The sequence below is a fragment of the Aulonocara stuartgranti genome (assembly GCF_965226115.1).
Source record: "Aulonocara stuartgranti genome assembly, chromosome: 3".
NCBI classification, from domain to species: domain Eukaryota; kingdom Metazoa; phylum Chordata; class Actinopteri; order Cichliformes; family Cichlidae; genus Aulonocara; species Aulonocara stuartgranti.
In genome coordinates, this window is record NC_138941.1 from 43,559,713 (window position 1) to 43,586,217 (window position 26,505).

The 26,505-nt window shown below is 41.8% G+C and overlaps 1 protein-coding gene across 1 annotated transcript; it reads left to right on the top strand.

The window, feature by feature from the left end:
• On the top strand, positions 1 to 26,505 carry LOC309702798 (low affinity immunoglobulin gamma Fc region receptor II-b-like; the record flags this gene model as incomplete). Its single annotated transcript, XM_082527426.1, has 5 exons — positions 1 to 245; positions 1,673 to 1,939; positions 5,456 to 5,734; positions 10,093 to 10,212; positions 26,435 to 26,505. The coding sequence occupies exons 1-5, from the start codon at positions 119 to 121 to the stop codon at positions 26,503 to 26,505; spliced, it is 864 nt and encodes a 287-aa protein (XP_082383552.1). The 5' UTR covers positions 1 to 118.

Below are 26,505 nucleotides of genomic sequence, written 5' to 3' on the forward strand. Positions count from 1 at the left end.
ACAAAGTTCAATCATACCAGCAGGGGGCAGTGTGACACTGAGCTGCTCTGTGGAGGGCTCTGCTGGCTGGAAGTTTGACTGGTTCAGACGTGATTCAGTCTCTTCTAAAGCTCAGCTCATGAGAGGAAATGAAGCAAACAGAGTTATTAGTGTCTCACAAGGAGGTCTGTACCACTGCAGAGGAGGGAGAGGAGATCCAGTTTACTACACAGAGGACAGCAGTGACGTCACAGTTCAGGAAACACGTGAGTTTACTTTTTTTTTTTATTTCTGCCAAGCTGAGAGATCATAATGTGATCTTTGATAACAGTTTTATCTCACACCTGTGAGTTTTTTAACCTTGAGATGAGGCAAACTCTGAGTTTTCTGTTCATTAAGATTATTTGTGAAGGTGGGAAATAGAAAAATAGATTTATTCAGTCTTATTTTTGATCTTTATATTTCTATTTGTCTCTAAGTGAAATCGAATTCTAACAGCACATTTGTTATTATTATTGTATGATTCAGTAAAAGCACTAGATGTTACAATCCCTGACAATGCATTTCTTTAAATGGAGAAAATCTTGGGGGATGGCTGTTATGAGGAAAAGCAGCCCAGAAACTTTACCAGTAGCACACATCGTTGTATGCCTCAACCTTCGGTCTTTTACCCAGGCTAACCTGACATTTTTCCTTGATTAGGTTTAGGGATTAGAGATCTGATCTGATTTTAAAATTTGGGACACATCGTCAGTAGTGGACCTTGGATTCATCGGGTGTTTCGGCCATTATCACTAGACACCCTCATCCAAGGAGGCTCTTCCAGCGTTGATCAGGCCCTGGATTGTGTCAGTGGTTTATGTCAAAATTGTAATTTCTCTTCTTCTTTCTGCTGTTTAGTTTTCTACAGTTTATTTTATTCTATCTACTCACTGCAACTGAGAAATACTTACCTCTTTAGCATTTATGGAGCCTCATTTCTTCAAAGGGACAGAAAAGGTGATAGAGAGAAGTAAGACAAGTAAGATAAGATAGGAGAGAGCAGAGAGGAGAACTGGAAGGGGGGGCGCCCGATCTGGCTTCCCACACCTCCCTACCGGATCGGGCTGTACGCTCGACCTCCCCACTGCCTCCCAGAAAAGGGAAGAAGAGCGGAATATTTTCTTTTCTCACGTGGCTAGGTGACTACCTTAGCTGCCCAAGTGATGTCAGCCCTTTTTAGCCATAACAAGTGACTGGTCCTCTCAGCAGTGTTAGCTAATTCTCTTATAGCCTGCTGTTGTGCCTGTCCTCTGATACCAACCTCTCTAAACAGCTTTGCTGTTGTTCTGGCAACAAAGCCCCTGCACCCCACTTCCACCGGGTGCACTTTGATCTTCGAGCCTCTGTCCTCTGCCTCAGCTGCCAAGTTGGCATACTGCAGCTTCTTACGCTTGAATCCTTCCTCAGTTGCTTCCTCCCATGGTACCATCAGCTCAATGACGTACACAAGTTTTTGGGAGTTAGACCAAAGGACGAGGTCTGGTCGCAGAGTAGCTGCTACAATCTCTGTGGGAAAAATTAGCCTCTGACAAATGTTGATGAAAGCCGACGCTCCTCTTGGTTCATGAAAGAATAGAATAGAAATCATGATATTTTTCTGTTCATCATATGTTTCTATTTGTCTCCTAACTGGATATTTTTCTGTGAACAGTTCCCAGTAAGACCACTGTGACCCTTCAGCCATCCTGGACTCAGATATACAGCGGTGAGACAGTCACTGTCAGATGTGAGATTCAGGGAGGTGAAGGAGCTCAGTGGACGTATGAATGGAGAGCAGCCAAGTCAAACACACCTCCAACATCCAATGAATACAGAATCATCAGAGCTACTAAGTCTGACAGTGGAGGACACAGCTGCCGGGGCAGAAGGGACTATTTCTTATCAGAGTGGAGTGATATCATCACACTGACTGTATCATGTAAGAGCTTTCATCCAGAGTATCTAAATAAGGAAAAAGCACTTCTTGTCACGGTCCTGGGTCTCCTGACCCAGCGTTTTTAGTTCTTTGTGATGTTTGTATTATTGTACTTGTGTGATTTATTCTATGGTTTCTAGTTTCGATCCCTTGCCCTTCATGTTTCTCTGTGTCCCCTCTGTTCTGTGTAGTCTGTGTCTGCATGTTTGAGTTCCCCTCTGTGTCTTTCGGTTCTTAGAGTCCTCTGCCTTATGGTTTATGTCTCTGTGTTTCTTAGTTGCTGTCTCCACTGTGTCGAGTTCGCGTCTCTGTGTGATCCTTCCTGTTTTACTTTGAAGGTCCGTGTCTTATGTGAATGTGTCCTGCTTTGCTTGTCTCGTCAGTCCTGATTTCTCCCAGCTGTGCCCTCCTTCTGTGTCTCATTCCCCTCGTTACTCCCCAGTGTATTTAAACCCTGTGTTTCTCTGAGTCAGTGTTGTGTTGTCCCTCATGCTGTGTGGATCTCCCTGTGTCTCTCTGTGAGTTTAGTTTGCTTTGTATGACTTTCTCCTGCCAGCGAATAAAGCTGAGTTCTTTGTGTTTAAACTTCGTGCCTGAGTGCCTGCCTTTTGGGTCCAACTCCTGCCTGCCGCACAGCGATTCATGACACTTCTCCTTTCTTACTAGAGATGGAACGATACCACTTTTTTATGTGCGATACCGATATCATAAATTTGGATATCTGCCGATACACTATATCGGATTCTTATCGGTATTTTTTTTTTAATCAATACTTTTTTTTTAATATCTTGCTGCATTTTGTATAAGTTCATACTCAAGTTTAAAAAAACCCAAAATACTAAAGCTATTCTGTTATACCTGTATGGAAAAAAATACACTGCACCCAAAATATTTAAGAGTTTAGCAACACTGATCAATCTAATAAACTTAAACCTACACATTCCTCCCTATTCTGGTATTTTAAAGAGTACTTTGCGGAAATATTAAGCAACCTAACTAATAGGGTTGCCAACTCCCAGCAAAAAACAAATGGGGAACCACCCCCCAGCCTCCGCCTCCCGATGATTAATCGACGTAATCAACTTTAATTTAATGCACGTGTTTAAAAAAAAACAATCAATTATTTTTCCACAATAATTAAATAGATTCAACATCTTTCTTCAACAGAATTGCAGACTGCACAGATGGAAAAAGTAGTATAGCTTACTAGGGTATATTAGACTTAATAGTTACTATATATAGTAATGGACTTCTATACATTTTACATCAGATTAACACTTTGGGTGTAAGATTCAGATCATTATTTATTAAAAGCTAGACATTTTAAATGAGAATATGTCTTTGTGCCCCCTTTTCCCTGTTCATGCCCTATCAGCCCCCCTGGCTAAACTTTGCTAGATCCGCCCCTGCACAGTTACCAGCCGTCAGCTACGTAGAAAAAGATCCTCGAGTAGAAAGTAATATTAAATAAATCCTAACAACAGCTTATCAAGCTTAAACGTGCTGCTGTTGTTCAGCCGCCGGTTTCCTCTTTCTGGTGCAAAGTGGGCCAAAAACAAACAAGAGAGACGGACTCGCCACAGAAAAGCCGATCAGCTGATCATTAAGCAGTTTCATGATTGAAGTAGCAGCAGGAGAGGGAAGGGGAGAAAAGAGGCAGTTGCTCCATATATCGGTTGTTAAGCTTAACGCGGGAACGCTTTACAAACATTCAGAGATGAACTTACACACCTGCTTTACTTCTCTGGGATAACTTCCTCGGAGATGAAATGCCGGTTTGGTAGCGAGGCTCCAAATGTTCAATCAGACTGCTGACAGGTCTTGCACACCATATGATGCATACATGCTCCACCGTGCTAAGGTTATGAGCTGAGTTACCCCATGTCGCAAGTTTTGTGAGGTGCTTTCGTGATATTTAAAGGATCGGATTACATTTTTTATTTCTCTCCGATATCCGATCCAGTAATTTAGGTCAGTATCGGATCGATACCGATACCTGATATCAGATCGGTCCATCTCTATTTCTTACAGCTTTATAACTGTCTTTCATGTTGGTCAGTAAAATGTTTAGTTTTTATTTCAACAACAAAAACCTGAACAGCAGCTTTTTATTCACAGTGAAGAGAACAAAACATATGAGAGTAACTTCTCTGCTGTGCAGCTCTAATACATGAAAGATGAAATGCAGAACAAATGCTGAATCTGTCTCAGCTGCTCCACCACATCCACTAAGAAACATTAAATCCACTGGTCAAAGGAGCTTGCAAAGAAAAGCGTCTGGACTTCTTTAAGTTGCTTGAAGACGTTTCACCTCTCATCCGAGAAGCTTCTTCAGTTCTAAGGTCAAATGGTGGAGAGTCCCAGATATAAACCTAGTGGGAGTATCCCCCCACAGAGGGACAAAAGGACCCCCTGATGATCCTCTAATCACCTGAGCCAAGGTGTGAAATTGGGTGTGGGACCCAATCAGCCAGAGTTTCGGGTGTGTTCATTGTGAAACCTGGCCCCACCTTGTCATGCGAATTCCTGAGGTCAGATGGCCCAGGATGTGAGTGGGCGTTAAGGCGTCTGGGAAGGGATCTCAAAACTGGATTATAGATGGCAGAGAGTTGGTGTCGTAAACCCCCGCCTCTGTTCAAAGATGGTCGCTCACAGTGGACATAGATGGCTTCTTTCACTCCTCTTTCAAACCATCTGTCCTCTCTGTCCAAAATGTGAACATTGGCATCCTCGAAAGAGTGTCCTTTATCCTTAAGATGCAGATGGACTGCTGAGTCTTGTCCTGTGGAGGTGGCTCTTCTGTGTTGTGCCATGCGCTTGTGAAGTGGCTGTTTGGTCTCTCCAATGTAGAGGTCTGGGCATTCCTCGCTGCACTGTACAGCATACACCACGTTGTTAAGTTTGTGTTTTGGCGTTTTGTCTTTCGGGTGAACCAGTTTCTGTCTGAGTGTGTTGCTGGGTCTGAAATACACTGGCCATCTGACCTCAGGAATTCGCATGACAAGGTGGGGCCAGGTTTCACAATGAACACACCCGAAACTCTGGCTGATTGGGTCCCACACCTAATTTCACACCTTGGCTCAGGCGATTAGAGGATCATCAGGGGGTCCTTTTGTCCCTCTGTGGGGGGAAACTCCCACTAGGTTTATATCTGGGACTCTCCACCATTTGACCTTAGAACTGAAGAAGCTTCTCGGATGAGAGGTGAAACGTCTTCAAGCAACTTAAAGAAGTCCAGACGCTTTTCTTTGCAAGCTCCTTTGACTACGATGACCTGGATGACTGAGAACCTTCACAGACATTAAATCCACTGATTGTTCCTCATGTGTGTTTTTAACTTAGAAATGCAGCAAATTAAATATGAAAGATTAGTGTTGTGTTTGTGTGATAGTTGTACAGTTTGTTGCAGCTTCACCATTAAAGTTATGTGATATTTATTATTTCCATATTTCCACCAAGTTATTTCAACTGGTTTGATTCAGTCATTGACTTTTGTTCTTTTTCTAAACTGAACTGCAGATAAACCAAAGGCCAAACTGAGAGCTGATAACACAGCTGTTCCAGTAGGGGGCAGTGTGACCCTGACCTGCTCTGTGAGCCCATCATCATCATCTGGATGGAAATACTACTGGTACAGAGATGAGAAATCCTCTGAAGCCCTGACCACACAAGATGCAGTTTTCCACTCAAATGGACAAATCAGTGTCTCACAGGAAGGACTCTACAGGTGCAGAGGAGGAAGAGGAAACCCAGTTTACTACACAGAGGACAGCCAGTCAGTCAGGATTGGGAAAACTGGTCAGTTTAACATAAATTCAGATAAATTCATGATTAAGGAGGAAGATGAAGAACAAATGTATTAACATTTTTGACATTCATATGGTGGAGTGATATCATCCCAGTGACTCTATCATGTAAGAATTTTTATCCAGTTTATCTGGATAAATTCTCTCAAGCTTTTAATCAGTCAATATGTACTGTTGGCCTTCCAACAAACAAAAAGCCCAAACGTTTTTTTTTTTTCTGAATTAAATTTGAGGGGAAATTTTGCTTTAAAACCATGAATGAAAGACTCACTTGTTGAAATCCAAATATTACAAATTTGTAAAGGTTTTATTTTTTCTTGTAAATTTTTGTTGTTCTTCTTATACAAAGTTTTTCCTGAAGCAAGTGACAATCTGATGTTCATCTTTTCCTGTAACTTCAACAGCAATTAAACCCAGAGCCACACTGACAGCACAAAGTTCAGTCATACCAGCAGGGGGCAGTGTGACACTGAGCTGCTCTGTGGAGGGCTCTGCTGGCTGGAAGTTTGACTGGTTCAGACTTGATTCACAGTTTTCTGGAGCTCAGAAAATAGGAGCTGGAACATCAGAGCACACGATCAGTATTTCAGAAGGAGGCATCTATTACTGCAGAGGAGGGAGAGGAGATCCAGTTTTCTCCACAGAGGACAGTGCTGCAGTTACAATTCAGAAACAAGGTGAGGGTTAAGTTTTTTTGTGAAATAAAACAAATTCAAGATTTTATAACACTTTATAACTATATTTTTTAAATGTATTTTGTTTGCTGTTGATTAGTTTTAAAAAAATTGTGTTTATTTGTTTGTTGAACAGTTTTGGCTGCTGTGAAACTGCAGCACAGCTGGTCTCAGATATTCACTGGTGACACAATCACTCTCAGTTGTGAGATTCAGGGAGGTGAAGGAAAGGTGTGGAAATATGAATGGACAGCACCCAACACAAACAGCCCTCCAACATCCAGTGAATACAGGATCAGCAGAGTTTCAGTGTCCCACAGTGGAGACTACAGATGTCGGGGTAGCAGTGACTATCTCTTAACAGGATGGAGTGATGCCTTCAGACTGACAGTTTCATGTGAGTTGGACCATGATTCATGCTGACATTTCATGTTTTCATGTTTACATCTGTCTTAACAGGAGCACTTATTGTAAATTGAACACTAGTGTATCACAGTGCAGTAAATTACACCATACACAATGTAAAATACACCATAGCCACCCTCTCTTAGTAAGCCAAAATTATAAAAAATAATAATATAATAAAATGGCAGGTTTTAGTATCAGTTCAGTTATAGGAACAACCAGCAGCACTAATACAGCCTTGTTGCAGGCCTGTACTGATGCTGGAGAACGTAGCAATGTAATAAGATCTCCAAACCGCAGTCTCTTCAGTCAAAGAGCAAAAAATAAATTAAACCTCAGTACATGGTGAAAATGTGCAACACTCACCAGATTAGTCCAGCTAACAGGTTGTCTTCAGTTCCTTGAGAAGCACAAAGATGATGAAGGTGCGTGATCTCCACGTGGTCCACAGGTATTTGTTTTCCTTTCCCACGTTGGCAGAGGTACTCTGAGCGACTCAGGCACTCGGAGTGACTATCTGGAGTTCGTCTGTCATTATCCAGTCCGGTAACGATCCTCTGCAACTTCTTGCTAACTTTTTACAACAAAGTTAGGAAAACAGCAGTCTACAGTAGTCCTTATTAGCAGCTGGGTTAGCGTCACTCTAACTAAAAAATTACAGCGGCTGCAGAAAACAAAATGCAGTCCTGCAGCTTCACACTGAAACATTACTGTGTCTTACCAATTTGCTTACAGGCACAAACTGTGATTTTTCTTGATGAAAAGTCTAAACTCACTTTATGGAAATACATCAAAACATCAAAACAACACGTATTTCCAACAATAGCTGCAGCTACTTAGTTGTAATATTACTCTTATACTATTTTATTTCTTATACTAATTTTTTTGTAATATTTCTATAATAATATAAAAATTTGATTATTTCCATATTTCCACCAAGTTATTTCAACTGGTTTGATTCAGTCATTGACTTTTGTTCTTTTTCTAAACTGAACTGCAGATAAACCAAAGGCCAAACTGAGAGCTGATAACACAGCTGTTCCAGTAGAGGGCAGTGTGACCCTGACCTGCTCTGTGAATCCATCATCATCATCTGGATGGAAATACTACTGGTACAGAGATGAGAAATCCTCTGAAGCCCTGACCACACAACATGCAGTTTTCCACTCAAATGGACAAATCAGTGTCTCACAGGAAGGACTCTACAGGTGCAGAGGAGGAAGAGGAAACCCAGTTTACTACACAGAGGACAGCCAGTCAGTCAGGATTGGGAAAACTGGTCAGTTTAACATGAAGTCAGATAAATTCCTGATTAAGGAGGAAGCTGAAGAACAAAAGGCATTAACATTTTTGACATTCATGTGTTTTTATTGTACTTTCTTGAACAGTAACAGCCTCAATCAGGCCTGTTGTGACTCTGCATCCAAACTGGTCTGAGATATACAGAGGAGAGACGATCACTGTCAGATGTGAGATCCATGGAGGAGACACTGAGTGGGATTATGAGTGGGAAACAAACAGCATGATAAAAGCTCCAAATCAAAATGAACACAGGATTAGATCTGCTTCATCATCCAACAGTGGAAACTATCGCTGTAAGGGCAGAATGAAAAGTTCACAGCATGAAACAACAGAGTGGAGTGATTCAGTCACACTGACAGTTTCTGGCAGTAAGTAGAGTCATAGTTCATTTAACCTGGAAATAGAAACAGTTTGTAAAAATGTGTTTTTATTAGGACATGTTGAGATATTTGACATGTTTAGATAGTCTCACTCTTAAAGTTCATCATAAATATTTGTGAGTCAACATTTTAGTGACATTGAATTCAGAGTTAAGAGACGAAAGATTGAGAGAAAATCTTTGTTGAACAGATGAACCCCGTCCTGTCCTCACTGTGTCTCCATCATGGCTGAGTCCTGGAGCCTCAGTAACTCTGAACTGTGAGGTTGAACATCCGTCTGCAGGATGGAGCTTCTACTGGTATAAAGCTGTTCCTGATCTATCAGAGAAATCCTCCAGTTATGAGCTGCTACCTGATGGCAGTGGGACTGCACAGGACTCCTACATCATTCATGGACAGACACACACAGCAGGATATGTGTGCAGAGCTGGAAGAGGAGACCCAGAGTATCACACTGATCACAGTCAACCAAAGTTTGTCTGGTCTGCAGGTCAGTTTGATTCTGTTTATCGTTTCATTGAGCTGATATGATGTCATCATTTAATTCACCAACATCTCTCTCACTGTGATAAACCCATTTAAAAACTATTTTGAGAAGAAGAATCAATCTTTTCATTTCTGACATTATAATCCTAACATCTGTGAGCTTTGTCTCTTCACTGCATGTTGTTTCCAGATGTTCATGCAGCAGCGTCTCTCACAGTGAGTCCTGACAGAGTGCAACACTTCACCTCTGACTCTGTCTCACTGACCTGTGAGGGAAACTTCCCTGAGTGGAGAGTGAGGAAGTTCTCTGAGGACGGCCGACTGTACTCTGACTGTAGGAGAATGACTGGATCCACATGTGACATCAACACATCAAAGTCAGATACTGCAGTGTACTGGTGTGAGTCTGGATCAGGAGAGTTCAGCAGTGCAGTCAACATCACTGTACAGAGTATGTTATTATACATTTACTTCTTGGATGTTAATGATTTAGACGTCACATGAACATTTGTCCCAGCTTTGCTGTATGTGAAGTCATTTCATGTGGGAAAAATAAAACACATACAGCAGTTTTTAAATACACAAGATCAGATCTTCATGATAAAAAAAGCATTTGTACAATCTGTTCTTATTATTGTTTGTCAGCTTTTTCTCAAAGTGTGCAGCAGCTGATGTGACTGAAACAATTGTGTGTGATTGTGTCACAGATGATGGTAATGGTCCTATCCTGGTGAGTCCTGTTCATCCTGTGACTGAGGGAGCTTCTGTTAGTCTGAGCTGCAGTTTGAGAACACAAAAAATACTTTCCAATGTGTTTTTCTATCACAATGACAAACTTATTCAAAATGATACCCGAGGGGAGCTGAAGATCTCTGCAGTGTCAAAGTCTGATGAAGGTTTCTACAAGTGTCAGTACTCAGGAAGAGAGTCAGCACAGAGCTGGATGTCAGTTAAAGGTGAGCAGGATCAAAACATTTGATGGAGTTTTATAAATGAGTTTTGTTTTAAGGCTTGAAGTCACCTCGCTTTATTTTCTGAGAAGTTTCCTAAAATTATTTTATGAATTATAAAGTATAATTAAACTTTATTGTTTGTTGTCACAGTAACTGTGTCAGGAGCTGACAGCTCTTCATCTCCTGTGTGGTTGATTGTTGGACTGGTTTTTGGAGTCTCTCTTCTTATTATTCTCCTGCTCTTGCTGTATCGCTGCAGAACGACCAACAGTGAGAACTTTTTCCTTTACTTATCATTATTCAATGAACCTGTGTTCAGAGTTTGACATGGGAAATATGGGACAAGGCACTATATCTGTGTGTTCACACTGACACTTAAAGCCTACCTTCAACACTGATGTCTAGGGCTGAACGATATATCGCATTTGCGATAATATCGCGACATGATCAAGTGCAATTTTCTAACCGCAAAGGCTGCGATTATACTCTGGACATGTCCAAATTCATGGGCTGCATCCTCCTGAGGCCGCATTTGTAGACCGATTACGTCACAGCGACGCGCCGAAGGCTGTCCAAATTACTACCATATCCCAGAATTCATAGCGCGGCCCAGCCAAACTCCAGTTTCCAACAATGGCGGCCGCTACTAAGTTTTAAAATTACTCATACTAATCTTTCTGGGTCACAAAATAAGCTTTTAAAATATTTTCAGGCGAGAAAGTAGCTGTGTAAACATCAAATATCTGCTCGGTTTATCAAGATATCCCATATTTGCAAAAGTGCTTCGACGTTTTCACAGGCGTCTGCTACCCACCAGCTCGACAGCTAGCCGGGAGCTCGAGGGTTACTGATGCGGCCGAGAACGGCACAACTCCCGGCACATCATTTTCAGATCACCGCGGAGTTTCGCTGCTCGGGTTAAACGTAATATATAAGTCACTTAGACAACCTAAAAATGTTATTGTTGGGCTTTTTTCAGTGTTTTGTTTGTTCGTGAGTAAATCGGTTTGGCTGAGATTAAAGTTATTAGATTAGATAAAATAAAACTTTATTAATCCCCCGGGTGGGTTCCTCCTTGGTTTTCACACAGCTGACTAAACGTCAAACAGAAAACTTATTAAACAGAAGTATGAGACAGTCGAGAATTTACGCCAGTGTCTGGTTATATTTTAGATAGCAAGAAGCAGACGGCCGAGTTTATTAAACTCCACCGAGACAGCGGTGACGCTAATCAGAACTAGACCGTCCAATTTCACGCCTTTAAATTTTAAAGGCGTGTTTGTGTGTGTGTTTATACAATTGCTATTATGTTTGCACTTTATGTGTAATGTTACTGACTGCAGAGATCAGTAAGATGTGTGTATTTTTTATTTATTAGTTTTATTTATTTAATATTATTTTTTAATTGAATGACTGTCTAGTAGTTCACAGATGTCGAAAAACTGAGTGTGGTAAAGCCACTGATTTTGTTTATGTATATTTCTGCAATCTGCACATTGTACTGACTTTCATTTTAATGTTTACACCAGGGTTCCTTGTCAGCACTTTATGCTCAGATGTTTGTAAGCTAAAAATAAACTATTGTGTATGTTCAAATATACTGTTGTGATTGAAGAAGTTAAATAAAAATGTCAGTCATCAATTCATGCATCACCTCATGTCATCATAACAGAGGTCTGTCTTCCAGGAAAGAACAGTTTAAAATTAATGTAATATAGTATTGGCCATACTATATGATGTATTGCTTGTCTTTGTTTAATAATACAGAAGACAAAGACCTTAAAAAATAATCGCATATCGCATCGCAATCGCAATATTGGGGCAAAAAATCGCAATTAGATTATTTTCCATAATCGTTCAGCCCTACTGATGTCTTGGTGGGCACTGTCACTTGGTGTTCGCTCTCTCTTCGGTAGAGTATTAGTGATGGGATTTCCAGCTCTTTTTAGAGAACCGGCTCTTTCGGCTCGGCTATATAAACAGTGGCCCCTAGAGACAAAGCACGTACAAACTCCAAAAAGCACGTACAAACTCCAAAAAGCACGTACGAACTACAAAACACATTCCTAGCGTTAACTAAACTTCCAAAACAGAGCTACCTAGATCACTTAAATTACACAATTGAAAGCATATGTGTATTGTTTGTGTATTTATACACAAGCAGTCATATATATTCAAATAATTTAAAAAAAAAGTTCATTTACCTGTTACTACCACACACCAAATCCGGTCATTGGTACTTCCTGGCTTGTGTAGCCACGAGGTAACAAAAGCTCAACACTGGGCCTAGCATCCTGGAGCACTTCTGTTGTGTTTTGTACGTGCTTCAGAGTTTGTATGTGCTTCGGAGTTTTTACGTGTTTTGGAGTTTGTACATACTTTGTCTCTAGGGGCCAACGTAAATATACTTTTATTTATTCACTCCACATAAAATGTAACCAATAAATCATATTATACAAAAACCAACTACTTACATTTCAACTTTTAACTACTTAAATTTTCAGTTTTTTCCTTTTAAACAAATTTAAAGTGAAACAACACAAACCACAACACAATTAAATATAAATTAAAATATGAAAACAAAAAGAAGATGCATATTCTCTGTCATATGGGCCTGCATGAATAAACTTTCTGAATCCTTTATCATCCGCAACTGAAAATAGTTGTGGATGATTACTATACCTTTCTAATGTGACCTTGTTTTCCCTGGCTCTCTTTCTCTCTCTTTCCCTCCCGCTCTGTTCCTGTGCTTCTGCGAGTGTAACTACCGCCCCTCCCCCCTCTTCCCAGCCCAAAGCACAAGGCTTGCGTGCAGAGTGAAGTGGGAAAAAAAGTGCAAGAGAGAGGGTGAGAGAAAGAAAAAAAACAAAAAACAAAAAAAACCACGGCTGTACACCACCCACGACTGTACACCACCCACGGCTCCCAATAAGGAGCCGGCTCGTGTCGTTCACTTCAAAGAGTCGGCTCAAAGAGCTGTTTCGTTCGTTCGCGACCGACACATCACTATAGAGTATCACTTCCTGTTCCTGTTCCAACACACAGTGGTGTTGTTGAGTAGCTTATCTGCATAGCAATTTAATTAAACACTTTTAGATAACTTCTGTTTTTATAGTATAATCTTCACGTGCTTCATCCAAAGCACACTCTCTGTGTACTCACTCCCTAATTTATAGCCAAAGTATTCATTCACTGTGTCTTTGCTGTTTCACTAGCTTAGCTTGGCTTGTAGCCGACTCGCTAGCAGCATGGCCTCTTCACCTGTCCCGCCTGCACTTTCCTGCCTCCTCAGCAGTAATGATACTTGTAACAAATCTAGCATATTTGCAGCTCTGGAGGCCAGGATTACTGAATTTGAGACTCGACTTCACACCCTCGATTCATCCGTTGCTAGCCAGGCCGCTATCCAGTCTTTATGTCTGACGTCACTAGCCTTGTCTGGGCTCAAACTCCACTGCAGGTCCATAAATCAAACAATCACTGTGGCATCACTGAGAGTTGAAAAACGGTCTAAAGTCTTTCATCTGTAATAACATGATCAGCATTCTGCTCTACCAGGTGTAACAATTAAGTTTAACATCCAGGCATCCATGAAAACTGATTTATGACAAATTTATGACAGTTAACGGAGTTAGAAATTAGCAGGAAGTTAGCTCGCTAGCTTCCATTTAAATACAATATAGCATGTCCTGACTGCGGGGTTTTGGAAACAAATTCAAACGTACAGCTCTGTTATCACTTCCGACATAAATGAAGACAGAAAACTAATCAGCAGTGACATTTGTAGGGTTACTGAAGTTTGGCTAGCTGGTATATAACGATGTGCTACGTGACCTCTAGGGATACAGCTATGTGAGCATAATATGAACACGCTAACTTTTTTCCACTCGATAAAAGTTAACGTGAGGATTCTCGGTGGTCAGGGACAAATGTAAACACATGGTAGGATGCTGTAAACAGACCAAACTTCAGCCAAGAGAACAACTAAGATAATCCATCCACAATACGAAGTTAGTAATTCATATAGGGGAGACCGGGGATAGTTGTAACATTTTTGACATTTCTATCTGTAAATTGGAGCTCTTTTAAGGTAGTGGATTCAAAATGTAATGCAAAGTATTTACATGTCTCGGCTATTAAATAGTGCAGCTATTTTCTCTGCAGCACAATTACCCATTGCATGGTATGGCCTCAAACACAAAGAGTGAAATGTTACAATTAACCCCATAGTCTGGGTTAGTTGTAACATATCCTGGGGTGAAATGTAACACAATGAAATAAGGGTACTAACAAAACATTAACATGTAATCTTTGTTTATTCAACACATGAATGCACTTAGAGCCATTTATATAGCTGTGTGTGTGTGTGTGTGTGACAGAATGCAGAAATCCAGCTTTTGAACATATTCCAACCCCCCAAAAAAGACAAGTTATGGAAATTTCTGCAACTGAATATTTCATTAATTTTGGTTGGTCTTCCTTGAGTTTGGCCTCATTGGCTCAGTGGGCATTATAACCTACAACTCTTGCACCAATTTTGAACATAACAATGAAGCTGAAAAAATGTAGTTGTTCACCAGCATCGCAATTCCATTACTTTTTATCATGGCTTACCTTGGTGTGGTTTGCAAAGTGCTTCAGAAAGATGAGGAAATCTGTTTCTTGCACCCATCCTGATTTATTTCCACTACCAGTACTTCCTATTGGTCCATCTCTGACACAGTGGTCTGCATAATGTATGTGTGGGAACACAAACAGTGGAGGAATTGTGTTGCCAATGGCATTAACCGCATATACAAAGGTGACCAGTGAACCTCTCTCTGCTGATGTCGTTGCCCCAACTTGTTTAATATAAGTTAAAGTAATAGTATGGTAAGTTGTAACATCTGCATTATTGTTACAACTGACCCAGACTCCTATAGCCATGAACTAGCTAACATTACAGCCAACGGCTAAAACATTAGCACTAAAGACCTACACAGAATATATCCCCATAGACATACAAATAACACAATTTAAGTTTGATGAGTTTAACTGCAAAGCAGATAATGCTATTAGAAATTGAAATAAAGTAGAAATACTTACTTTTTGGCATACAAATTACTTTTTTTCATGTTAAATTGTCTGTGTTTGACAAAATGTGCTGATTTTTTACATGTGATAGCAGAACTGAATTGGGCATGCACAGGATGAATCACATAATTTGAAACTTAGCCCTGATTGGAGAAATTGGAAGTGTTACAACTGACCCACGTTACAACTATCCCCGGTCTCCCCTACTGCTGCATGGGCTGGGCGTTACATCGTAAGGTTTTAAAAACTGAACTTTAAAATAATTATTGGTAATAAAAGCCGAGAGAGTCCGACAGTGATCGCTGACTGTTTTTAGGGGCTTTTTGAAAATAAATAGAAGAAGATACAAAACATTAAACATGTTAACAACACAAAAGCCATATTAAACACAGACTACTTTGCAGGATTTGTCACGTTATCGCTTAAAGTGATCGGCGATCGTGGCTCAAGAGTTGACAGTTCTTCTTGTAATCAGAAGGTTGCCGGTTCAAGCCCTGGCTCCGACAGTCTCGGTCGTTGTGTACTTGGGCAAGACACTTCACAAGTGTCAGTGTCCGGCAGCCTCACCTCTGTCAGTGTGCCCCAGGGCAGCTGTGGCTACAATGTAGCTTGCCATCACCTGTGTGTGCGAATGGGTGGATGACTGAATGTAGTTTAAAGCATAAATAAATAAATAAATAAATATAGGCCATTTACCATTTTAAAGACCGGATAGGGCGTGCAGCCGAAGATAGCGTAGGCCCCGCTAGCTGTTCCCCGGCACACCCCATGCAGCTGGGTGACGATGAGGAGGAAGCATAGTCTTAAACAGAAGCCCCTGTTCATATTTCAAACTGTTTTTCCCCACTCGGTGACACACCAGCCAGGGGTCAAACTCTGGTAATTGGCGATTCTGTTCTGAGACATGTGAAGCTAGAGACACCTCAACCATAGTCAATTGTCTTCCAGGGGCCAGAGCAGGTGACACTGAGGGAAATTTAAAACTGCTGGCTAAGGGTAAATACAAATTCAGTAAAATCTTAATTGACGTCGGCAGTAATGACACGCAGTTACGCCAATCAGAGGTCACTAAAATCAATATTGAATCGGTGTGTAACTTTGCCAAAACAATGTTGGACACTGTAGTTTTCTCTAGTCCCCTCCCAAATCAGACCAGGAGTGACATGTTTAGCCGCATGTTCTCCTTAAATTGCTGTCTGTCTGAGTGGTGTCCAAAAAATGATGTGGGCTTCATAGATAATTGGCAAACCTTCTGGAGGAAACCTGGTCTTGTTAGGAGAGACGGCATCCATCCCTCTTTAGATGGAGCAGCTCTCATTTCTAGAAATATGGACAAATGTATTAAACCCCCCAAAATATGACTATCCAGAGTTGGGACCAGGAAGCAGAGTTGCAGTCTTACACGGCTCTCTGCAGCTTCTCTCCTCATCTCCATAGAGACTGTGTCAGCTCCCAAACAGACAAAAAACAAACTAAAAACCAGCAAAAAACAACGTATACATAAAAAAATCATAAAGAAAGAACAATACAGTATCCACATCTGAACCAAAGAGTAAGACAGAGAAATGTGGATTATTAAATATTATGTCTCTCTCTTCCAAGTCTCTTTTAGTACATGACTTAATAATTGATCAACAAACTGATTTACTTTGCTTTACAGAAACCTGGTTGCAGCAGGATGATTATGTTAGTTTAAATGAATCAACACCCCGTACAAACTCCAAAACACTTGCAAACTCCAAAACACAGGCTGACTTCTGCTAAATGGGTCAAACTGGGCAGAAAGTCTACAAACACATAACATCCTTATAGAATATGATGTAACACTATAGATCAACTTACCTCAGAATATATAAAGCATATAAACAATTACAGCAATACGATGCAACAAACACAGCAGTGCTACAAATCCAAAATACTCAAAGCTTCATAGAACTGGAACAAACATTTATTTTTAGCTCCATTCTGCTGCTGATACATACTTTAGGTTTCTGAATATTAATCCTTTCATAGTGTGTAACTTGAAGGCCCTGAGTACTTTCTCCCACACTGAAAACACTGGGAGGATAAAATTATTTGAACATTACCTCAGGCACGTGCAGGGGGGGGGGGGGGGGCTAGAGGGGCTTGAGCACCCGCCCCTTTCCTCATGGGTGCCCAAAGTGCCCTTTTGTTGAGGCAACTTTTTTTAAAAAATTATTTATTTTTTTATGTGTGTGTGCGTGCGGAATCCTGTCTGTGCCCCTCAACAATAATATTTAACTATTAATCACAGTTTTGCTAAATAAAAGGATCTGGCTTGCATCAGTCACATGATCACATTTAACCAATGATCACCCTTGACGGCAGAACGCGCTGGTTACGAGCCGGGAACGAGCTCACAAAGAGCACGCGCATTTTTAGCGGTCCGGAGCTGTAGGAGAAACACAAGTTAACTCAGAGACACAGACTGATGCGACAAAACCAGTAAGTAGGTGTACAGCGTACACTGTAGTGTATAGCACCCAGGAGTATTAGCTTATTATGTACACGTTGGTAAGCTGTCTTGTTGCAACTGACGAACTGAAACAAACGAGCGTGCTGTGTTTGCAACAGCGTGACAAACATTACCTGTCCTTTTATTAACTGCACAAGTAGTGCTGGTCATAGCTGCTGGCTACCTGTGTAAGGCTGTCATGGGTCTGTCCCCGTTTTAGGGAACATATTTAGTTTTAAAGTAAGTTTCCGGGCTTTTCCTGCCTTTCTGGAGGGATTATATTTCACTAAAAAACGATCTAATATGCATGTCCACATAATTATGCATTATTATAATTATAATATAATAAAAAACACAAGCTGTATTTTAAAGAACATACATTAAGAAGCAGATTATATTAGATTTATATTTTAAATAAGACAAAATTTGGATTTTACAGCAGTAAAATGATTGTATATCTACAGTTTAAAAATGTAATAAGCTTTGCCCCTGCACAGAGTGGATAGTGAAACAAATGGAATCATCATAATGACATTATTTCATATTTATTACTTCCCCCTCCTCATTGCTTTATTATTGTAGCTCTAGTAATAAATAATAATGTAAGGATTCTGGATCAGCACTGTGATGCCCATAGTATATACAGTATTCTGAAGAAGGTCTAAAATGTCACTGTGTGTGCGTGCATGTGTGTGTTTTATTTAGATGGATTAAAAAAAAAAATATTACTCATGATATAACATTGTCCAGACATGCCTGGTAAGGACATGAGGAGGAAACAGCAGGAGCTGTGTGAGGCTACTAAAGGCAGTGCTATAACATTTTTCTGTCATCATTTTATTATAGATTAAGTGCAAGAGTTGTTAGGTGTGGATAATTAGATTATAGTTTATTGCAATAGCAAGTTGTGCCTTGTTCTCAGATAGACAGCAAGTGGAGAGTGATATATGAAATGATAGGATGGAAGGAAGAAGAGAAGCAAAGAGTGATTCACAGGCAGAGCCTAAATTATTTCTCACAGTTTTTTGTTGCCTTATGGTTCCAAGCGCTGTCACCAATCTTTGGATTTTGTTATTATCTCATGACACTTGTTTAATCAGCTACCATCTCTCCTGTGGACTTTTTTGTCTACAGTCTCAGATCAACACAGCCCTGCCCTTCCCATATTAGATTCTTGATGAATGTGTGTTGTTGTTATTCAGCCTGGTTCAATGTGCCCCTTTTTAACTTTGAGCACCCGCCCCTTTAAACCTCTCTGCACGGCCCTGATCAGAATTGTTGTCTAAAGGCAAAGAAAGATGCCCAACGGATTTACTTTACCAAATTGACCATCCCAGCCTTGCCGTAATGGTCCATTTGATTCACCTTTTATTGTTTATTTTATTTTCACTTACTGAATACAGGACAGACTTGACTGGGGGAAAGAAGGGGAGAAAGAAAGAGGGAAAGAGAAACAGCTGAGAAGAGGGACGGGGGAGAAGGGCAAAAAACAAAAACCAACAGAACGGGCAGAAAAAAAAAAAGAAAAAGAAAAAAAAATGCATCTATCGATCACCTGGGTCACCTGCTGAGAAAGAAAAAAGAAAACAAGCAGAAGAGAACAAGAGTAATAGAATAAAAAACATCACAATGATATATGGGAATATGACAGTAAATACTAAATATTAAACATTATTGTGCAGCACATAAGATCAACAGAACACAGTGTGCTTTGAGGTAGGAGCCAAAAAGGGTGTAGTTTGTGGGTGTGATCACCCATGTGTACCCCTGTGAGCATGGACGCGCTTGTTTTTTTAAAAGGTTCCTTCATGTAATGATCTGCTAGAGGGTGTGGGGGGGCCACAGCCCCGTCCTCCAGGGCATGAAGCAGGTATGGAGGAGATCAAAACTCCAGACATCCAGAGGCCCCCAGAACACAAGAGACCAAGGAAGACCAACAGAGGGGCAGCCGCGCCACTGTCCCAGAAAGAGCTGAGGAGAGTCCCAGATGAGGGCTCACTCAGCAGCCGCGGAGCAGAAGCCAGGGGGAGTTGCAGTGACGCGCCCGTGAGCTCCGCCGGCAGCCAGCCGTGCCTGAGTGACCGAGCCCCAGGCCGAGAGGGGTGCACCGATGTCTGAGGGAGTCCGCCACTGGCAGGGGAAGTGGTGGTGGGGGGAGATAGGCCTCCAAACCTTGGAGGGCCTGAGATGTCCCCAGAGAGGTGGTGTCTGACACCCAACCTGACATATAGACACAGACATACAGGCACACACAGATACAAACATCCATTCCCACCCTCATGCTCTCATATGCACTTACTCCACACTCAACCAACGTGGAGACAGACATAAAGAGACGCTGTACACACGATCACACTCCCCAAGCGTACTCTACGAACCGGGTCTAGGTACCCTGCACTGCCTTACATCTACATTTTCACTGCTATGCTGATGACACCCAGCTCTATCTATCCATGAAGCCAGATAACACACACTAATTAGTTAAACTGCAGTGGGCCCTGGTCTGATGGGCCTGGGCCCCCCTTCCCTGGCGGGTCGCGGAGGGTGGGAGTGCCTACTGGGGTCAGCGGGGGAGCTGGCCCCAGGGAGGGGTTACCTGCCCCTCCCTTCCTTCCCTCCCCGTCTCCAGCTGCCTCCCTCTTCCCGCTCCTCCACAACCACCCACACATGCAGGGCCTTGGAGTGGGGGTATGTCACCAGGGTGCAGGGGAGGCTACCCCCCCCCCCCCCCCCCCCTGTCCCCTTCTGGCTGCCTCTGCCTCAATTTTATCCCACAACTTAGACATTCACATTATTCACACTCTCATTACACATACATATAGGATCTTGGGGGTGGGCACAATCACGGAGTCCAAATTACCATCAGGGTGTATACCTCACCCCTGACGTCGTTGCCCACCTCTCAATTTTAAATACACTTAGTCATTGAGGGCTAGCAGGAGGGACTATGCGCTTACCTGCTGCTCCTTGGCAGGTAGCTCCATGCCCTCCTGGGTTTTAATTGCACCTTAGAACACATATGCATCAACACTACAATGAGCGGGTGGAGGGAGGTTTGGAGTCTTCTCCCACCCCCATTCTCTGCGGCCTGCTGGAGCGGGAGGGCTAGTAGGAGGAGTTGGCCGTCCGACTGCGGTCTGGAGTGTGGGGCCTCCCTGCTGCTGCGGAGTCGGGGTGGTCTGCCTCTCCCCACCGCAGGGAAAAGGGTAACACCACCTGGGTCTGGGTGCAATTCCCCCCTCCAGGGGCAAGGGTACCTAGACCCGGTTTGTAGAGTACGCTTGGGGAGTGTGATTGTGTGTACAGCGTCTCTTTATGTCTGTCTCCACGTTGGTTGAGTGTGGAGTGAGTGCATATGAGAGCATGAGGGTGGGAATGGATGTTTGTGTCTGTGTGTGCCCGTATGTCTGTGTCTATATGTCAGGTTGGGTATCAGACGCCACCTCTCTGGGGACATCTCAGGCCCTCCAAGGTTTGGAGGCCTATCTCCACCCACCACCACTTCCCCTGCCGGTGGCGGACTCCCTCAGGTGTTGGTGTGTTGGTGGTTCTTTGTGTCTGGGGGTGGGCGTCCGGGTACACACCGGCTCACTCCTTGGCGGCCGCTTGTCGGGGCCTGGGGCCTGGGGCTCGCTCGGGCCCCTTTGGAGGTGGGGTGCTCAGGCACAGCTGGGGGCCGGCGGAGCTCACGGGCGCGTCACTGCAACTCCCCCTGACTTCTGCTCCGCGGCTGCTGGGCGAGCCCTCATCTGGGACTCTCCTCAGTTCTTACTGGAACAGTGGCGCGGCTGCCCCTCTGTTGGTCTTCCATGGTCTCTTGTGTTCTGGGGGCCTCTGGATGTCTGGAGTTTTGATCTCCTCCATACCCACTTCACACCCTGGAGGACGGGGCTGTGGCCCCCCCACACTCCCTAGCAGATCATTACATGGAGAAACCTTTGGAATGCAAGCATGCTGATCCACACAGGTATGCACACATGGGTATTCACAGACGCGGACTAAAGCTTTCTTGGCTGCTGCCTCAAAGCACACTGTGCGCTGTCTATCTTGCGTGCTGCACAATATCGTTTATTATTTAGTAAATATTGATATCTATGACTAGCTAGTTTATTGTGATGGTGCTTTGTTTTCTCTATTATTATGTTGCTCTTTGTTGTTTGCTGTCTCCTCTGTTTGTTTTTTTTTGTTTGTTTTTTTTTTTTCTCCATACAGGTGACCCAGGAGTTCTTTTTTTTTTTCTCTCTCTTCCCCCCCTTCTCACCGTCTCTTCTCCCCTTTGGTTTTCTTTCTTTCTCTCCCCCTCTTTCTCTCATTCATTCCCCCTGTCCTATTTATTAAAAAAAAAAAAAAAAAAAAAAAAAATGACAAAGGATGAACTGAAGCTCTGCCATCACGTAATGTCGCATGCTGCTGTTTCTGATGTCATTTAAAAAAAAAAAAAAAAAAAAAAAAAAGTTAAACTGCAGGAATGACATAAAGGACATAAAGATCTGGATTAGGGCTGGGCGATATGGCCTAAAATTCATATCGTGATTAGGGCTGGGCCATATTATACCGTTCACGGTAATACCGGTATAATGTTAGGCAATGATAGGAAAATGAAATATCGCGATAGAATATGAGTAAAACGCGCATGCGCAGTGCCTTTGTTTTCATACGCACATGGCCGATTGTTGAGTGAAACAAATGAACCAGAATTGGTTTGTAAAAATGGTGCAACTTCAGTGATGTGGAACTGGTTTGGTGTTTGTCCGTCAGATACACGACAAAGCACATTTTTTTGCAGAACATGCAAGCGGCCGTCGTTATTGTCGTATTTGTCGGACTAAGATGCTCTTAAATCTGGGAGTAATCTGGGTCCTAAACTCTGTATGCTTCAGGTCAAACAACACTGCAGCATCACTGAGAGTTAAAAACTGTCTAAATTCTTTCATCTTTAATAAAACGATCAGCATTGCTGCTTTACCAGGTGTAACTATGAAGTTTAACTTCCAGGCATCCATGAAAACAAAATTTATTACATTTAACGTAGTTAGAAGTTAGCAGGAAGCTAGCGGAAGTTAGCTCGCTAGTTTCGCTAGTTACCTAAGCATGATAGTTAGAGACAAATTCAGTCGCATGGCAGGATGCTGTAAACGGACCAAACTTCAGTCAGGAGAACAACTGAGATAATCCATCCACAATACAAGGTTAATATACTGCAACAACATGGGAATAGAGCAGCTGCCAGAGAATTCAACATTAATGAATCAATGGTACAGAAGTGGAGGAAGCAAGAATGAGTCTAATAAAGTTTGATTTATCTGACTGCTTTGTTTCACTTAATGTGCCTTATAATCCCGTGCACCTTATGGTCCGAAAAATACGTACTGCACACTGCAGTTTAATGTTGCAAAGCACCTCTTTTTAACTTCAGTGGATATTATACATGGTTATGCTCAGGATATGTCAGCCCATTTCTACTGGAAATGCCTTTTAGTTAAACTTTCAGCAAGGAATTTGCATTTGCACTGTTACATTTTTATAAAGCTTTAATGTACATAAAAACCAGCTTCTTGTTTAAGTGAAAATAAATGGAAGGTTGTCTTTTTGCGCTAGTAATGTTGTGGAGTTGTATTTTGTCTCGCATAAATTATATCGTCAGTTATATCGTTATCGCAAATTTTCAAATATATATCGTGATAAATATTTTTGGCCATATCGCCCTGCTCTAATCATGATACCATTTGAAGCACATGCGGTAACGATATATATCACGATATATTCTTTTCTTCTGTATAACGTATTTTTCACACTATAAGGCACACTTAAAATCCTTTAATTTTCTCAAAAATTGAGAGTGTGCCTTATGTATGAATTCTGGTTGTGCTAACTGACCTCGAACCGATTTTGGCGTGCAGAAATCTGTTAAAAAATGTTTTAGTACAACTTTGGTAAGCCACACTGCTTGATGGATTGTCAGAGCATTACGGCTGCCATAGTGAGGAGCTTCGCGGAGTAATCTGGGTCCAAAACTCTGTCAACTTTAGGTCCCAAAGTCAAATGAACACTAAGAGTTAAAAACGGTCTAAATTATTTCATCTTTAATTAAATCATCAGCGTTGCTCCTTTGTCTGGTGTAACAATTAAGTTTTACATCCATGCATCCATGAAAACAGAATTTATTAAATTTAACGGAGTTAGCAGTTAACAGGAAGTTAGCTCGCTAGTTTACACCTAAACATTTCATGCCATGCTCTGACTGAGAGATTTTTGAAACTAATTAAAACGTACAGCTCTGCTACCACTTCCAACATAAATGAAGACAGAAAACTAAACAGCAGTGGCGTTTGCAGGGTTACTGAAGTTGGACTACCTGGTATATAATTTTGTGCTACGTGATTGCTAGCGACACAGCTATGTTAGCATAACATTAGCACATTGAAGCTGGAGGATGAACGCCAACTTTTTTTCCACTCGATAAAAGTTAACGTGACAGATTCTGGTGGTTAGGGACAAATGCAATCGCATAGCAGGATGCTATACACAGGCCAAACTTCAGTCAGGAGAACAACTGATATTATTCATCCACAATAAAAGGTTAGTTATTAATATACTGCAACAAAATGGGACTAGAACAGCTGCGAGAGAATTCAACATTAACGAATCAATGTTACGGAAGTGGAGGAAGCGTAGTTTTTGGCTTTCCCCATATTTCAAAAGTGCTTCATCTCTTTGCTATGACTGTCGCCCGCCATAATTTGCAGATGATAATGGTTTTAGCCGGTGCGATGCTTTCGACCAAAACAGGTGCAGCTTGATGACATCATCAACATGCGCTATAGCGATATAGTCAAAATCTCTATCGTTGGCCAAATTTATATTGTTTCTATCGTATATTGTTTATATCACCCACCCCTAATCTGGATGGCCGCTAACTTTCTGCTCCTTAATTCAGATAAAACTGAGGTTATTGTACTCGGCCCTGAAAAGCTTAGAAATATGGTATCTAACCAGATTCTTACTCTGGATGGCATTACCTTGGCCTCCAGTAACGCTGTGAGGAACCTTGGAGTCATTTTTGACCAGGACATGTCCTTCAACAGTTCATAACTTCTCTTCAACTCATTCATGTTAACTAAAAGGTAAACCTGTTTCTCCATCACCTGTTCAGCTCTGATGATTCAGTAAGGACATCTCCTGGTTTCATCTTCATGTTTCCCTCTCATCACATAACCAAACCGATATCATGACCAGCAGTTTTACAGCTGTGGCTCCAGCCAACATCAGCTGATACTAGAAATTAATATTAAATAAATTCTAACAACAGCTGATCAAGCTTAAAAGTGCTGCTGTTGTTTAGCGCGACATCAGCTGGTTTCCTCTTTCTGGCGCAAAGTGGGCGAAAAATAAAAAAGAGAGAAAAGCCGATCAGCTGATCATTGATCAGTTTCATGATTGAAGTAGAAACAGGAGAGGGAGGGTGAGAGGATGAGAGACGAAGAGGCAGCTGTGCAGCGTAAACACAGAATAACTCCAGCTTTGCGTCTTTTTCATTGTAGCTGAAGTCCGGGACAAAATGTGTTCCTTTTCACCTCAATACGAAACGCGTAATATTTTCTCTGAATACGAGACGATTCTGTTTTTTACAGGACGGTTGGCAACTCTAATAATTAACCTTATGAACAAAATAAAGGTCAACATCAGTAACATAGCACCCACCCAGCTGTATAGAAACTCCGTCATGCTAGCTAGCACGCAGTACGAAAAAGTCAGCATAACGAAAATAAACTCCACCTAAACTTGGTTTATATCTGACCCAGATAGACTGCAGGTTATAACTTCTTACCTGAAGTTCAGTTCACCTGACACTCTCGGACCAGCGGCCGCTTCGGGTCTCTCCTCTTGCCTCCCTTTTCCTTCATCCACCTGCTGCCTCCACCACTTGCTAATGTTATTGAATCTGTGGAAGCTCCGCGATAGCCACCACACGAAGTAACGAATAACGAACCTATCTAAATCCCAGTAACGAGTAACGCGTTCCTGGTTTTGGCATAATAACTAGTTACCGTGCTCGTTACCACAATAATAACGTAGTTACTGTAACGCGTTACTTAATAACGCGTTAGTCCCAACACTGCATACAAGGTCTTAAATAATCAGGCCCCATCTTATCTTAATGACCTTGTAGTACCATATCACCCTATTAGAGCACTTCGCTCTCGCACTGCAGGCCTACTTGTTGTTCCTAGAGTATTTAAAAGTAGAATGGGAGGGAGAGCCTTCAGTTTTCAGGCCCCCGTCTATGGAACCAGCTTCCAGTTTGGATTCTGGAGACAGACACCATCTCTGCTTTCAAGATTAGGCTTAAAACTTTCCTTTTTGTTAAAGCATATAGTTAGGGCTGGACCAGGTGACCCCGAATCCTCCCTTAGTTATGCTGCAATAGATGTAGGCTGCTGGGGATTCCCATGATGCATTGAGTTTTTCCTTTCCAGTCACCTTTTTCAATCACTGTGTGTTAATAGACCTCTCTGCATTAAATCATACTTGTTATTAATCTCTGTGCATTTTATCCTGTCTTCCTTCTCTCACCCCAACCGGTCGCAGCAGATGGCCGCCCCTCCCTGAGCCTGGTTCTGCCGGAGGTTTCTTCCTGTTAGAAAGGAGTTTTTCCTTTTTTCCAAAGTGCTTGCTCATATGGGGTCAATTGATTGTTGGGTTTTCTCTGTATGCATTATTGTAGGGTCTACCTTACAATATAAAGCTCCTTCAGGTGACTGTTGTTGTGATTTGGCGCTATATAAATAAAATAGAATTGAATTGAATGTCTCTCTGATGTGGAGAATAGATGTCTTCAAATGTTCTGTTAGCAAGATGTTCTGTTGAATTATCATTCAAAGACATAAATGCATCACGAGGTACATTTAAAAGCAAAAGTCTTATTTTACATTTTTAATAAAGGTGCTGTTAATGAGCAGACGTTTAATCAACATCAGCAGCAGCAAGTGTACTCCTCTCTTCCTGTTGGTTAG